At 36.5% G+C, this 15,579-nt stretch overlaps 1 protein-coding gene across 3 annotated transcripts in view; it reads right to left on the bottom strand.

Moving 5' to 3' along the window:
• VTA1 (vesicle trafficking 1) overlaps positions 1-15,579 on the bottom strand; it is an 86,438-nt gene that overhangs the window by 40,861 nt on the left and 29,998 nt on the right. For 2 of the 3 annotated variants that reach the window (XM_047859818.1, XM_047859817.1), the window contains 3 exons: positions 7,015-7,109; positions 4,074-4,201; positions 3,333-3,408 (listed from right to left, as the gene is read on the bottom strand). In XM_047859818.1, the coding sequence (XP_047715774.1) occupies positions 3,333-3,408; positions 4,074-4,201; positions 7,015-7,109 (299 nt within the window). The remainder of the gene's footprint in view (positions 1-3,332; positions 3,409-4,073; positions 4,202-7,014; positions 7,110-15,579) is intronic. The other variant, XM_047859819.1, reaches the window with a different exon arrangement.

The raw sequence follows: 15,579 nt of genomic DNA, 5'->3' as shown, positions 1-15,579 counted from the left end.
AAGCATCCAACTTGACTTTGGATCAGGTCATGATCTCATAGTATGTGGGTTCGAGACCCACATCGGGCCCTGCACTGACAGTGTGGAGCCTGTTTGGGATTCTCTCTCTCTGTCCCTCTCCCGCTGGCACTTTCTCTCTGTCTCTCTAAATAAATAAACTTAAAAAACAAGATTGCTTTTAATCAATCAATCAATATGCATAATTTACATGGTGAAGGTGAAAGAATAAACCTCACCCCAATCAAATAACTAACAACACTTTCTTTTCAGGCTGGCCTTAGAATGCCTAACTTCTTTTCTCTGTACCATCTTGGACTCCTCCAGCTACCCGGATCCTTTAACCACCAACACAGATGCTATTTGAGTCTAGTACCAATGCAAGGCAGAAGAACTTAGGTAGCAGGTTGGGTGGTGAGACAGGGAAAGAAAAAGCGTCAACATTTTGGGAAAGTGTCTCTTTACTCTGTTGCTACATATATTCTTCAGTATCTTCAGTCTCTAAACAATCTCCCCTAACTCCTTCTGAAGCCCTCCCATTTACCCAAATATTCAGAGTCCCTGCCCTAGTTACTATATTCAAATAACTAAGGAAGCTGTTCTCTGTTAGGGATACCTAAATGTAAACCTAGATTTTTCTTCTGAAATGCAGATGAACCTCATACTAATTATATGTGCAAGTATCCATGTATCTTTTAAGTTAAAAAAAAAAAAAAAACCTGCATTACTCACTTAGGACTTCTGGACATTTTGTTCTTTTCCCCTGTATTTTTACTTTATCTACTATTGGGGATCCTCACAGTTGGCATTTAAAAGTTCAAAGGACTGTGGTCTTCTGAAACGGCAACAAAAGCAGCTTCCCTAAGTAAGTAGAAGAGGGAGAAGCAAGGCCAGTCCTTTTGGAAGTCTTGGGCAAATTCGATCTGCTTTTCTGCCTTATCATGATCTTCTCTCATATCTTGACTTTCTTCACTTCTGTATTTCTTAATTCACATCTTCCTCTTGCATTTTCAATAGGTGTTTACTAGGATGTTTACTTGACCATCTACTCTTTCAAACTATCTTCTTCCCCTAGTGTTTGTATAATCTAACTTGAACTGTCACCTCTATTTTTGCAGATTTCTTGTCTTTATTCCTTTTTTTTTTTTAACGTTTTATTTTTTGAGAAACAGAGAGAGACAGAGCACGAGCAGGGGAGGGGCAGAGAGAGGGAGACACAGAATCTGAAGCAGGCTCCAGGCTCTGAGCTGGCAGCACAGAGCCCAACTCAGGGCTTGAACTCACCAGCCACCAAGATCATGACCTGGGCCGAAGTTGGATGCTCAACCAACTGAACCACCCAGGCGCTCCATCTTGTCTTTATTTCTAAGAGTCTTGTGTTGATTTATTTGTGGATGTCATACCTGCATCTCAAATTTTATAATCTGTCTGAACATATCGTTTTTCCTCAAATAAAAAACCTACGTTGTACAAACTTCCACAATAATTATTAACAATTCTTTCATCAAATGACTTGCAGTTCTTCCTCCTGCTAGTCCATTCTACAGATTCCTAGCATACAAAGCACACCCGAGTATAGTTCTTTATTCAAAAAACCCACTAACTGAAGATTCCAGGCCTTCTATCTTCCTTCTGATCTGTCTTATGACTTACTTGTCTAATCTGAAGCCTCATTATTCTCCTTCACCCACCTGGTGCTCTCCAAAACCATACTGAACTATCTAAAGCTTTAAACGTGACTATTCCACCATCATGTTTAAACCACTTCTGTATCCTCAAGTATCTAGTATGGTGCTGCACACCGGAAAAACAGAAAGAACATCAGATCAGCAATAAAAGATGGGAAAGGGAGCTAAAACAGAGTGGATCTATAGGGACCTCAGAATACAAAGAAGGGATACCCACTGAGAAGCATTTCAGGTTTCACACTCCAAGTCTGTTTTCTCTTATACTACTTTGTCTCAAGGAAACTCAAAAACACTGACTTACAATGGGCATTGCCCCATACCCTAGGCATTGTTTTGGAAATATCTGGGGGTGGCTTCTGGTTATCTGAATGATTGGGAAATGCTATGTGGGCAAGGCCAGGGATGCTTGATGTTTTGAAATAAAAGAGACAGTACAGTTCCACATAATAAAAAACTGTTCCTTACTGGGCAGAACCTTGAAACGTCCTGTACATCTCTGCCAATGCAAAAACCTAGCTTACAATCATCAAGCCCAGAGCTTAACTTAATTTTACATATAAACATAAATAATGGTGGGGCGCCTGGGTGGCTCAGTCAGTTGAGCCTCCGATTAGGCTCAGGTCATGATCTCACGGTCAGTGAGTCGGAGCCTGCATCCAGCTGCATGCTGACACCTCACAGCCTGGAGTGTTCTTTGGATCCTGTGTCTCCTTCTCTCTCTGTCCCTCCCCTGCTCACACTCTGTTTCTCTCTCTCAAAAATAAACACACATTAAAAAATTTTTTTAAACATAATGTTTTACACAGTTTTTCTATTCTGTTTTATGAAAGTGCAAACATCTCATAAATAATATTTCATTTTGTTTTGAACTTTATACTATGAGCTGCTTATCATTTGGAAAAAACTCACATCACAGAAAGCAATGTTCTTCATAAATTCCAAATCACTAATATAACATGGCTTTATCAGTCTCATTTGTAGCTGTTTTTTTTTTTCTGTCTCTAGATTAATATCTCCCCTCTCAAAAAGCACAATTTCCACGCCAATGGTAAAGTCTGCTACAGTGAAAACAACACTGAACTCACAGCAATAACTTCATCACTTAGCCTCAATTTGCTCATGTATAAAATGAATATATGCTCTACTTACCTTAGAGGTTATGAGAAACAACATGATAAAATGGATATGAAGCATCTCAGAAAATATCAAGTTCTATGGGTACTTTACAATGAGACAAATCATAATATTTCTGACTAGAAATGAAATAGGAAGAAGGTCCTAAAAGTCTCTGCCCCCAGTATATTGATGAAATAACAGTGTAGAAATTTACTAGTATACAGGATTAATAATATTTAAACACTTAATAAAATCAAACCCTAAACCTGTAATACCCAATACAGTAGCTATGCTTTTGCCAAATTGTAAAATACACACTAGATGTAAAGAACATATACTATTAAAAATAAAATATATTATTAAGAAATGCTTCATCTTCTTACTTTTACAAATGTAGCTAGTCGAACATTTTTTGCTTACACTGCATTTCTGATAGGCATGCTGCTGTAACTAAGCAAGGCAATAACAAAACCAAAAAAGCGTGACAATACCGATCTTTAGCTAATAAAACAATAAAGAATGCATACTCACTTCATCAGTGAGTTCTCCAAACACTGTTATGACATCTATTAAAAGACTTGCAGTATAGAAAGACTTGATCATGTTTCTAAACAAGAAGAGAGAGCTGGTTGAGTTAAATGAAAACCATTAAGCTGTAGAATTAGTCAGGTAACTATAAGAAAAAAAATTCTAGTGTTTTATAAAAGCAGTCAAGAATTAATGTTTTAAATAAAATCAGATTTCAAGACCACAACAAAGCTCCTTTTATAATCTGTATTGGGGGAAAGTAACAACACTCATAAGTAAATATACTACAGCAAAGTTTTATAGTCTACTTTTCATTAAAAAATGCAATTATAGTATTATCCAAATCTGTATCAAGCTACTTTCATTTCTTTGCGTTATTATTAAAATAATGACAAATCATTTCACTTGGCAGGTTGTGGTAATTAAAAAAAATCAGTTTCACTGAAACAGGCTGTTGTTGGCTAAAATCAACTCTTAGATTTTACCAAATGTTAAATAATGGCTATTTGCAGAGTATTCACTGAAAAAATAAATCTGCCGTTGGTATTCTTCCTTCAGCAATTTTCTCTAAAAAGGCAGGATTGCTCTTGTAACTCAAAATCATTCTGAGATTCTACAAGTAATTAAAAAAAAATATCTAAATCATTAATCAAGAGGTCTGAAAGCATTCAGTGGAAGACGATAATTCCAGTTACACAGTAATTTCAATTTTTAAGTTTAATTTAATTTTTCTGCCTTACTTACTTGTGAAATCGTCCAGCACGATCTTCATTATCTGCATACAAAAACATTTTCAAAGCATAATTCTCCAAGTGGGCAGAACCAACTATTTCTTGAGTAATAGCTTCATTATCACCCAACTGTTTCTTAAGCTAAAATTAAATCAGGTACAAAGCTTAAGATTTGGACTCACAAGAAGTCTACTTAAGTACAAATAATCTTATAATCCTAATAATCATTTTATATTTTAAAAATTACACCCATTTCAGTAGATCTATCAATGAAATCTCATAAAAATTGCTCTCCCTCAGCCCAAGGTTTTTAGAAAATCCAATGTTTACAAAATTTTGAAGAAACATATTTATAATAACCTGAAAGGATAATTTAGCTCTAAAAATCAAAATAAGCAAGAATAAAAAGATAACACATCCAACTATCTATGTAAAGCATCAGACAATATTTCAAGATAATAGTCAATATACTATCAGGTATCCTAAAAACAGAATTGGGAAATTCTTATGATTAGGAATTCCTAATCACAATTTAAAATTTTAATTTATTCCCATTTCAATTTCTTCTATCAAATATAAAAAATGAGATTAGGGAAATCATTATATCCTAAAATAGTATCATTCAGAGGATACTGTGAAAAAAAAAAAAAGATCTATTTCTACAGTATAAGATCACAAACTGAGACTAGGATTACAGAAGTTTTTAAAATTTAGCCTAATACCTCAAAGTTAAAACACAATTCGCAACTGTAAATTTTCAGTCAGTACATCCCTTTCCCACACATACAATAATTTAAAATGTCTTAAAATTTATTTATTTATTTTGAAAGAAAGAGAGAGAGAGAGAGGAAGGGGGAGAAAGTGAGCGGGGGAGGGGCAGAGAGAGGGGGAGAGAATCCCAAGCAGCCTCTGCACTGTCAGTGTAGAGTCGATCTTACAATGGTGAGATCGTGACCAGAGGTGAAATCAAGATTCGGATGCTTAACCGACTGAGCCACTCAGGTGTCCCAATAATTTAAAATATTTTAAACACAACAAATTAAGTTCCTACATCTTACCCAGACTGTTCTACTGGAATGAAATGACTTTCTGAAATATTAGATCTGAGTACCACACTACTGTTTAAAAATGGTTTTTCTCAAAGACACCATGAAGTAAAAAATCAAATTTAAAAAAGGCTTCAGGATTTTTCACAAAATCAGGAAAATAAGTATCCTTAAAATTACAACAGAATAATTTAAGTTCCAGAAGAGATATAATGTTGGAATTTAAGAATGTTTTCCCTATGCTTATCCTGATCAAAAACAGAAAAAACCCACATCTAACACTAGTTTACTGTATCCATACTATGATATGCTTCAATTCTAGATTTAGTTCTAGAAAAATTTAGCGGGAGTATGTCATTTCATCTCATCTTCAACGTGAAATATCGGCAGCAAAAGCATCATACATTCAGTTTACTAACTGCAATCTAAACATTACAGCTCAGTGGTCACTTCGGCAGCACATACACTAAACATTACAGCACAGGCCGATGGGTTCTCACCATGCAATATGCTTATTCTACCTGCTGTGCAATTTAGATAATAATACACTCCTGCCAAGTCCCTTTATAAATGTGATTTTACACTTCACTTACTATAAACAACTATTCTGAGTTCTGTCTTATCCGTAAGCTATTATTTTAGTTATTATTTTTATACTGTGAAACTAATAGAGATATATGCTATATAGTTTATTAGTGACAGGATTTTAAAAATATATTGTTATGTGTGGAACATATTTCTCCTCTCCTAACCCCACCTTCCAAAAAAAGAGTACTCAAATTTTTCCTGTGCTTACAGAACCCATGTTAGAAGTAGGACAGACCGCCTTCAAGGACAGCTGGGTTTCCATCACTGGTGCCACTAGGTTCACCATCAGTGGTTAAAAGTTGCAATGACAGGGATTCCGGGTCAGAAGGCCAGATATCCGTATCAAGTTATAACCCTACTGCCCATGGCTGTTTAATCTAATAAGGCTTTGATCTGGATAACTTTCAACATTTATAAAAGCTCTGGGCTGACTATTATAAATGTTTTGATTTTTAATGTATCTAAATTTTGTCTCTCTAAATAAATAATGCAACTAGTCAAATAAATATTTAGATTTATAATTCTCCTGAGCAGGAGCACATAATTAAATAAGTAAATAAAAAGTTGCAGCTATTAATATAACAGCCTCTGAAGAGATGAATTAATGAGGAGTAGACCCTGACATTGTTAAAAGAGAAACCAGGACGGCTGGGAGAGGAGGCACAGGGTGGAGCCCTGATTACTAAGAGGGATTACTATGGCTGCCCCTGCCTTCCTGTACTTCAAACCCATTCAATTTTCCCTGGATCGATGCCTCTATATAACCTGTGAAATTATATCATGGTTCAAGAAGGTGACTCATACATTAGTCACCTACCACATTTCTGCTAGCAGGGAAGAATGCCTGGACCAGAAAAGTATCTTGTGTCCTGGTACCGAAAGTAAGACAACGAGACTACAGGCAACTGATACCATTTTCTTCAATGTCCCTTTCACTAAATAAATAGCCCGTTTCATTATTATAAGAGCTATCTAAGAATTCTCAAATCAATCATCCATGTGACTGCATGAAGTAAGGTTAGAAAGGGTCTGTCACCTGTGAAAAATGACTCAAAGGCCATCTATAACATGTATAATAACAAGATATAGTGGTAAATGCAAAGACACTGAAAACTACTTTATGCTTACAACTAACTCCCTTAGCAGTAAGATGTAAACAAACAAACAAACAAAAATTGCGTCTAATTTTTTCTCAGCTGTAAAAACTTTGTGGATTGCTGTCAAGGGGAGGAACTAAAATGGCAAGATACACATACACAAATGTAATAAAATGCCACTTAAAACATTAATCAGAAAATCGATGATCAGTGTTTAACTTACAGCTTCTAACTGATCCATTAGCTTTGATAAAAATTTACGACATTCTGGAGTTTTACTATCAATCTTCATTCCAGTTTGCATTGCATATAAACGACCTACAAAGAAAAATAAGATGGTTTGAACAATCTCATTTTTTAATGTTCCTTTCTATTACTAAATGTTTAAATATTTTAAATGTTTTTATTTGTTTTTGAGAGACACAGAGAGACAGAGCACGAGTGGGGGAGGAACAGAGAGAGAGGGAGACACAGAATCTGAAGCAGGCTCCAGGCTATGAGCTGTCAGCACAGAGCCCAATGTGGCGGGACTAGAACTCACGAACTGCAACCGCGAGATCATGACCTGAATTGCAGTTGGACATTTACCTGGCTGAACCACCCAGGCGCCCCTCTATTACTGAATGTTTAAAATATGTGTTCTAATAAATAATTTAAAATTTAAGTGAATTTAGAAATAAAACTTTGATTTACTATAGATCTTATTTACAAAAATAAAGAACACACAAATATTATGCAAAGAATGCAAGAAATTCATAATGATAATAGCAGTATTTTTTACCAAGACCTTCTTTTTTGACATTATGATTAAAAAAAGAAAAAAAAAAAGACCAGGTCCTAAGCTGACAAAAGGCCTGTAATTTATTTTTTTTTTTAATTTTTTTTTTTTTCAACGTTTATTTATTTTTGGGACAGAGAGAGATAGAGCATGAACGGGGGAGGGGCAGAGAGAGAGGGAGACACCGAATCGAAAGCAGGCTCCAGGCTCCGAGCCATCAGCCCAGAGCCCGACGCGGGGCTCGAACTCACAGACCGCGAGATCGTGACCTGAGCTGAAGTCGGACGCTTAACCGACTGCGCCACCCAGGCGCCCCTAAAAGGCCTGTAATTTAATTGGCAAGTTAAGGCACTCAGAAAAACAACCACTTACACAAGAGCACTCATCCAAGTGCCAGTTAAGTGATACTGATAAAATATATAATATGGGATAGAATACTGGGAAATGTATCTTGAGCTCAGGCTAACAGGGAGAACTGTTTTAGTCATTTTTATTTTTTTATTTAAAAAAAAATTTTTTTTTTCAACGTTTATTTTTTTGGGACAGAGAGAGACAGAGCGTGAACGGGGGAGGGGCAGAGAGAGAGGGAGACACAGAATCGGAAACAGGCTCCAGGCTCTGAGCCATCAGCCCAGAGCCCCATGCGGGGCTCGAACTCACGGACCGCGAGATCGTGACCTGGCTGAAGTCGGACGCTTAACCGACTGCGCCACCCAGGTGCCCCTAGTCATTTTTATATATACAAAAAAAAAATACACACCCTCTCTTTTTAAAAAGTTAATAAAATTAGAGAAAGGCTAAAGCTAAAAACCTTTGTGACACCATGACCCTAATACCTTTCCCATTAATGGGAGCTATGAACAGTTCTGTGGTAGTTGTTGTTACCATTGGTGTATACATATACCACCTGTGATTTACTCTTATAGTCTATAAATATGTTCTGGAAATCTGTGATAGTGCTACAGTGCTCCACCCTGTGGACAGACACAACATTCACATTCAGGTAGTTCTTGGATTTTGAGGACTACAAATCATATTGTGCTACTACACCTTCTTGTGATACATTCAAGAGTTCCCGGAGGCAAATACCAAGAAATGGAATTCCTGGGTCACAGTATATGTATTTTTTTCACTTCTGAGAGCTACTCTAAAGCTGTCCTCCAAAACAGATTACCAATATGCCGTTATATCACCAACATATACAAGCACTCATTTCCCCAAACCCATGAAAATTTGATACTATTAAACTTCCTATCAGTCTCAGGATTTTAAGTGATTTTTCATTTTCATTCCTAAAAAAGTACTGCATATTTACTGCATAGCTCTATAGTCCCCTGTATCAATTAGGAGTAGTTATCAATAAAAGAAAGAAAATCTGTCAAATTTCATTTGCTTTTTAACAAATTGTCTTGTGGCAGTTCTTTACACAGTATAAAGGAGGAATAGAATGTTTTCCCCTCAAATGGCAGCTTGTGAACACCATCCCTCTTCCCTGCTTTACTTTTCTCCTCAGCACGTAATCATATTCTATTTATTTATCCACTATCTCTACTCCAACTCAAATTTAAACTCTGTGATGATGGCGATTTTCGTCTACTCGGTTTGCTGATGTACCCTTGGCTTGGCATGTAGGATAATGCTTGGCCTTCGATAAACATTTTCTGAATAGATAAGTACATGGACGAAAGAATGGCTCATTCTGCCCCACTGACTGAAATGCCACTTTTAACATTCATTATCATATATTAAGCTTCCGTGGGATAAAAGGGCCCAATTCTGTATACTGTCTGTCCTGTTTCATTTGTCTCCTGCCCTATCACTGCTTTATTTACTAGAGCTTTATAACATGGCTTGGTATCTGTTACTCTCAGGATTTCCAATTCAATTATGTCTACTCGATCATATCTTTTAAAAATATATTAAGATATATATACATATATAATATGCAGTTATTTACTCTCTCTTTTTAATTTTAATAGCTTAATCTGAAGAAACTACTTTTTAATGCTTAGGCTTTTAGTTTATTCCATGTTACATACAGAGTTGGATGTTTATTAATGTATTTATTTTCATATATCGAATTTAAGGGTCTGATCCATCTAGGTTTTAATGCAAGAAAAAAATGGAGTTCCAAAAGTACTGTACAGATTTATAGTGCTACACAGTTTAAAAAGCATGGTGTTGGGGCGCCTGGGTGGCGCAGTCGGTTAAGCGTCCGACTTCAGCCAGGTCATGATCTCGCGGTCCGTGAGTTCGAGCCCTGCGTCAGGCTCTGGGCTGATGGCTCGGAGCCTGGAGCCTGCTTCCAATTCTGTGTCTCCCTCTCTCTCTGCCCCTCCCCCGTTCATGCTCTGTCTCTCTCTGTCCCAAAAATAAATAAACGTTGAAAAAAAAATTAAAAAAAAAATAAATAAAAAGCATGGTGTTTTCATTTTCCCTGCACACCAGCCAGCACTGGGTATCACTTTGACCCAAAACCAGGTTCTGGTTTGAACCTGCTTTTTGAAAAGCAAAAAACCCCATCATTTTAAACATCCATTGGTCACAAATGTGACCAAATTTTCTTCTTCTTCTCTTTCTTTTAACCAGTCATATTTCTTTAGCATGTTGTCTGTTAGGTTTCAGTCATCTCTCCCTTCCCCCCACACCTTTTAAAACATGGTTGAACACCCTTTCCTTTTAAACCAGTCACATCTCTTTTGAGCTGATCAAGATCTGTGCCTGCCTTAAACTCCTTTTCTTCTTATGACTGTGACTGAACTCCCCAAGACTTCCTCTTTGTGAGCTGTTCAGGTTTTTTCTTCCAGCATTTTTGCTGCATTTTTTCTTCTAAAGTACATCACATGAGCTCTTTGGAAAACAAACATATTGGCTGCAAATATCATGCCGTCTTTCGATTTTTGAATGCTGATTTGAAACACAGAGGCTTGAAATATTATGTACTCAAAGCTATTATTTGTGATTTTTTTTTTTCCTTGTCAATTCTGTGCTTGGAAAAGTTCTTTTATCTCCAAGGGACTTGATACTCATTTACATGATTTTTCTAGTTTTTCCTACATTTTAATTTTTCAAATTTAACTCTTTTACTTGCATTTCCTCTCCTCCCAAGTTACTGGCACCAATCTCAAATAAACTTAATAAATGATCCTTCCTTTCTCCAATGATCTGTGGTTCCCTCTTTAATATATTTTTATTTTTTAGATTTCCTGGCTATTTGATTTGCTGAAATCACAGATCAAATGCCATCTTTACAAATGACAATATCTGTAACTGGTAATATGCTTTTTCTTCCTCCAAATTTAATCTTGCCATGTTTTACGGTATTGCCAAAATTCTACCAAGAATTTTAAGTATTCTTGCTCTTATTTTTAAGAGGAAGGCTTCTGCTTGGCAGTAGGGATCAATTTCGTGCCAGGTTGTTTATAGTCACACTGAGTCCCCGCCCTATGCTATATTGAAACTGCAGCCTCTGGGACCTACATGATCCCAAGGATTGGCAAGAAAACGAGCTGGAGTGTGGGAAAGAAAATATTAGCATTTCTACTGATAATTTGTATATCATTCTTTATGTTTCTATGTTTCTGTATCTTTAAAAATACATATAGTGTTTTTATAATACATTAGTACATCAATATGCAAATATAATTTATAATTTATACAATATAATTAAAGATTAATTTTTTTTTAAAAACTCATGGATAGGTTAAGAATCACTACTCACAGCATCCTTACTCCTCTCAACTATAAACTATACTTTCTTACCCCAACCTACCACTTACGTCTTCCACAGGGCCCCATTCCTTCTACCATATCCCTTGGAGCTACTGCTTTATAATCGGAAAAATCCCCTACATGTCCTCAGATTCCTTCTCCCTGTCTTCACTAAACCTTGATGTCACCTCAAGAAATTCTCTTATATTCTTCGGATCTCGGGACTGGCAAGTATAATGGTTTTTTTCCTGTGCATTCCATTGCTACTTACAGTTTTTTCTCCATGTTTTCTAAAAACACTGGTCTAGCGCTCAAGCCCCTCTCTTCCACCTGATCTTGTTAATGCCTGTAACTGCCCAAGGACCTCAAGGTCCTTCTGTGTCCATCATTGAAAGTTTTCCTGTTCACGTGGATAATTAATAATTGTGGCAGAGACTGCTAACTGCCTACCCACATTCTTTCTTCCTACCTCCTTTGCTAAGGAGCCCCCTTTATTATTAAGGGCATTGTAATGTACCTAGCCAAAAGTACATTTCCCAGTATTCCTGAAAGCACGATACGACCAAGTAACTAAAACTGGCACCATATTATCAGAAGTTGTTGGAAGAGAATTCTGGAAGTCACCTTAAAAGGGGGAATAACAGCTGGGGAAAGGTTTCATTGACCCTTTCCCTCTTCTACTTCTGCTGCCTAAAATAGAAATGGTATGACTGAAACTCTAGTAGATACCTTAGATCACAACGCAACCCTGCAAATGGTAATAATCATGTGCTGGCTTGTAAAGCTGAAATTGGAAAGCACCTTGGTCCCTGCAGACTTCATGGATTTGGCACACACTGGGTACTACCAACATCAGACTTTGTTTTAAATGAGGAAGTCAAGTCCTTCTTTTACTTAGCCATTGTTATTCTGGATTTTCAGCAATAAGAAAGCAAATCTAATCTTAAAAATACATAGAACCATCTTCTCAATTCTTATTGACCTGGTCTCCAAAATTTGTACGCACTCTCCCTTATATGCCAGTCACTCCATAATTAAATTACCACCTCAAACTGTTGTACTTCCAAAATCAGTATATTAAGTACCAAGTCTAAATACAATTTCCCTTTTTTCCAACTTAAAGTTATGCCTATTAAAACAGGTGTCCAGTTCACGGGTGTCTATTTCTTCATTTACAATCAAGTCTTTTCTCCTTTAACTTCTCTCGGCAACCAGCTTTTATTTTACAATGTATTTTTCTAGAATTTCATTGCCCTATGTCCTTCTATCCCATAATCTTTTTACTATATTCCTCTGGCAAAAGTACACTCATATATAAACTCAACAATCCTCATTCTCTATGCCTATATTTGAGAAATACCACTAGCAGATTAGCACCATTATAATTATTCAAATTATCAGCCTCAAATGAGCTTAACACATGCCTTCCCAACCTCCCAAATAACTATTTCAAACATACGTCAACCTATTTTTTTTTTATGTTTATTTATTTTTGAGAGGGAGAGAGACAGAGTGTGAGCAGGGGAGGAGCAGAGAGAGGGAGAGACACAGAATCTGAAGCAGGATCCAGGCTCTGAGCTGTCAACACAGAGCCTGATGTGGGGCTTTAACTCATGAACCGCGAGATCATGACCTGAGCCGAAGTTGGACATTTCACCGACTGAGCCACCCAGGCACCCTTTGGTCAATCTCTTTAAACAACAACCTCAAAAACATGCACTGAAAATGTAATATACATTAGTTAATTATTCACTACCTATATACACTACTGGCTAACATGATGTCATGAAAATGTGGAGGAAATACAATACAGACAGTTTGGTTTTCCTAGGAGGTCTTTCTCCTTACCTTCTTAACATGGTAGTGAACACTACATGAATCCTACAATCCATAGAGTGTAATTAGCTATTTGGTGAACCAACTTTGGGGATAAATGGCTATCCAGCATAGACAGGTTGAAAAGATGAGATGGATTCTTAGGTTTCCAATGGCTTAAGTGGCAGCCATCTAGGACTTAACCATTAAGGAAACACGCAGAAATTAATTGAGCAGTTTTCTTTTTACCACGAGAAAATGATTTAAGTGATTTATTCATATGCAAAAAGTACAATTCTCAGGGGGCACTTGGGTGGCTCAGTCAGTTAAGCGTCCCACTCTTGATTTCAGCTCAGGTCATGATCTCAGTTTGTGAGATAGAGCACTGAGTCAGGCTCTGTGCAGACAGCGTGGAGCCTGCTAGGGATTCTCTCTATCTCTGCCCTTCCCCGGCTCTCTATCTCAAAATAGATAAATAAACCTTAAAAAAAAATTTTTTTTAAAGTACAATTCTCAGTTTCTAATTTGTTATTTTTAACTACCACTGTTATTTACAATAAAAATGGAGAGTATCTAAATCTTATTTCTTCGGAAGCAAAAAATCAAATTATTCTCAATTCACTATCACCACAACCATTATTATACTTCCTCACAACACAGTATCAGCTCCTGTCCACAAGTTAACCTTAACACAGATGTTTGATACTTGCTATAAAATGTAATGACAATACAGTTCATTGGTTTTGCCTTCATGCATTTTCTTTCTTGGTTTATGTGCATAATTTAGTCTTTGCAAACACAAGTAACACCTTTAATTGAAGAACTGGAAAGAATCATCACAGAATTGGAAACAGGATAAAATTGGCCTGGCTTTAACATTTTTTAATATCTCACATGTTTGATTTCTTAAATACAGAAAATTATCTTCTGATACATTTTTTAATATTAATAAAAGTGAGAAGACCTTAAATCTACTTGTGAAAATTAATATGTACACAAAAAGATCTTTTTGCCAGAAGGGATGGAAAAGGAATCACTTTCATGTACAGCTCGAGACAAGTAATTCATTGTAGCAGCAGCAGGATGATGAAAAATTAATGTCTAACATGGAAAATTACCTACTAAAACAGAAAAAATATGTAGCTAAAATCATGTATAAGAAAATATATTTGATTTATTTCATCAAGGAAATGTGTTTATTTTTATGAATAAATATTATTTGAAGATGAGTAATGAGGCACATTTGCAAAAGGATTAACTACTTTCCAACCTAACTTTAATTTAATGTGAAGCATTTAGGAGATAAACATTTACAAATCCTGAAGGTATGTGTAATTCAAAGTTCCATAAAATCTAAACATTAACATTCTAACACATCCTTGCTTAAACATGAGAAATATAAAACTATGAAATGCATGATATAAATATACAAAAAAAAGATATATAAAAGCAGTTGTGAAGAGTGATGCTTTGATAGGTGAAATAAACATGGCACTCAAATAGGAATCATTATGATTTACACTGATGTTTAAAAGAAGATTTTTTTCCAATAAACAGAACTGAATATATTACTCTATTTGTAAGTATATTATAAATATTTGCTATATGGTTAGTATTAGCTTTTGTGAAGGGACTTCTGAGCCAAAGATTAAAAAGAAAGTATGAATGAGTGTCTACTAATAAAGGGTGTTTACTCTGCTCATTCCTTCATTTAACAATATTTTTGGAGCTCCTGTCATAATATAGTAGCTTTAAGAAAAAGTGAACTACTCTTGAATTCTTACTAGAAGATTATGCTGGTATAGAGCAAATACTAAGTGACTATTTGATTACTAAAACGAGACCAGATTCAAATTTTGGCCATGATGGAGTAATGAGACTTGCCATTCACCATAAACATCAAAAAACTAGACAAAATATATGAACCACATTTTCACAAATGGAAACAGATGGGAAGACCATGACACCTGGAGAAAGGAAACAAATGAGACGACCACACCAATGATCAGCCCAGCATTCTTCCTGGAGGCACATTTTTCTTTTTAATACAGAGCGCGAGTGGGGGAGGGGCAGAGTGAGAGGGAGACACAGAATCCGAAGCAGGCTCCAGGCTCTGAGCTGTCAGCACAGGGCTGGATGTGGGGCTTGAGCTCAGGAACCATGAGATCATGACTTGGGCTGAGGTCGGAAGCCTAAGCAACTGAGCCACCCAGGTGCCCCTTTGGAGGCACATTATAAACTAAGGAGTAGGGGGGAGACCCAAGCAGAGCATAGTCTAGTAGAGTTGAGAAAACAGACTATAGAGTTCAGGTCTCCGGAAGCAGCTATAAATGGAGGCGCAGAGTTCGGAAGAGTGGAATCCATGCAGAAAAGAACCCCAGAAATCTGACCAATAAACTTGAGGCTAAGCTGAATACTACCAGGTGTAGGTGTACAGGGAAACTCCACAAAGTCAAAGAGTGAGCAGAAGCCGTGAGTGGAACC

Source organism: Prionailurus viverrinus, chromosome B2 (genome assembly GCF_022837055.1).
Source record: "Prionailurus viverrinus isolate Anna chromosome B2, UM_Priviv_1.0, whole genome shotgun sequence".
Lineage (NCBI taxonomy): Eukaryota > Metazoa > Chordata > Mammalia > Carnivora > Felidae > Prionailurus > Prionailurus viverrinus.
This window is presented reverse-complemented; position numbering and strand designations above follow the sequence as displayed.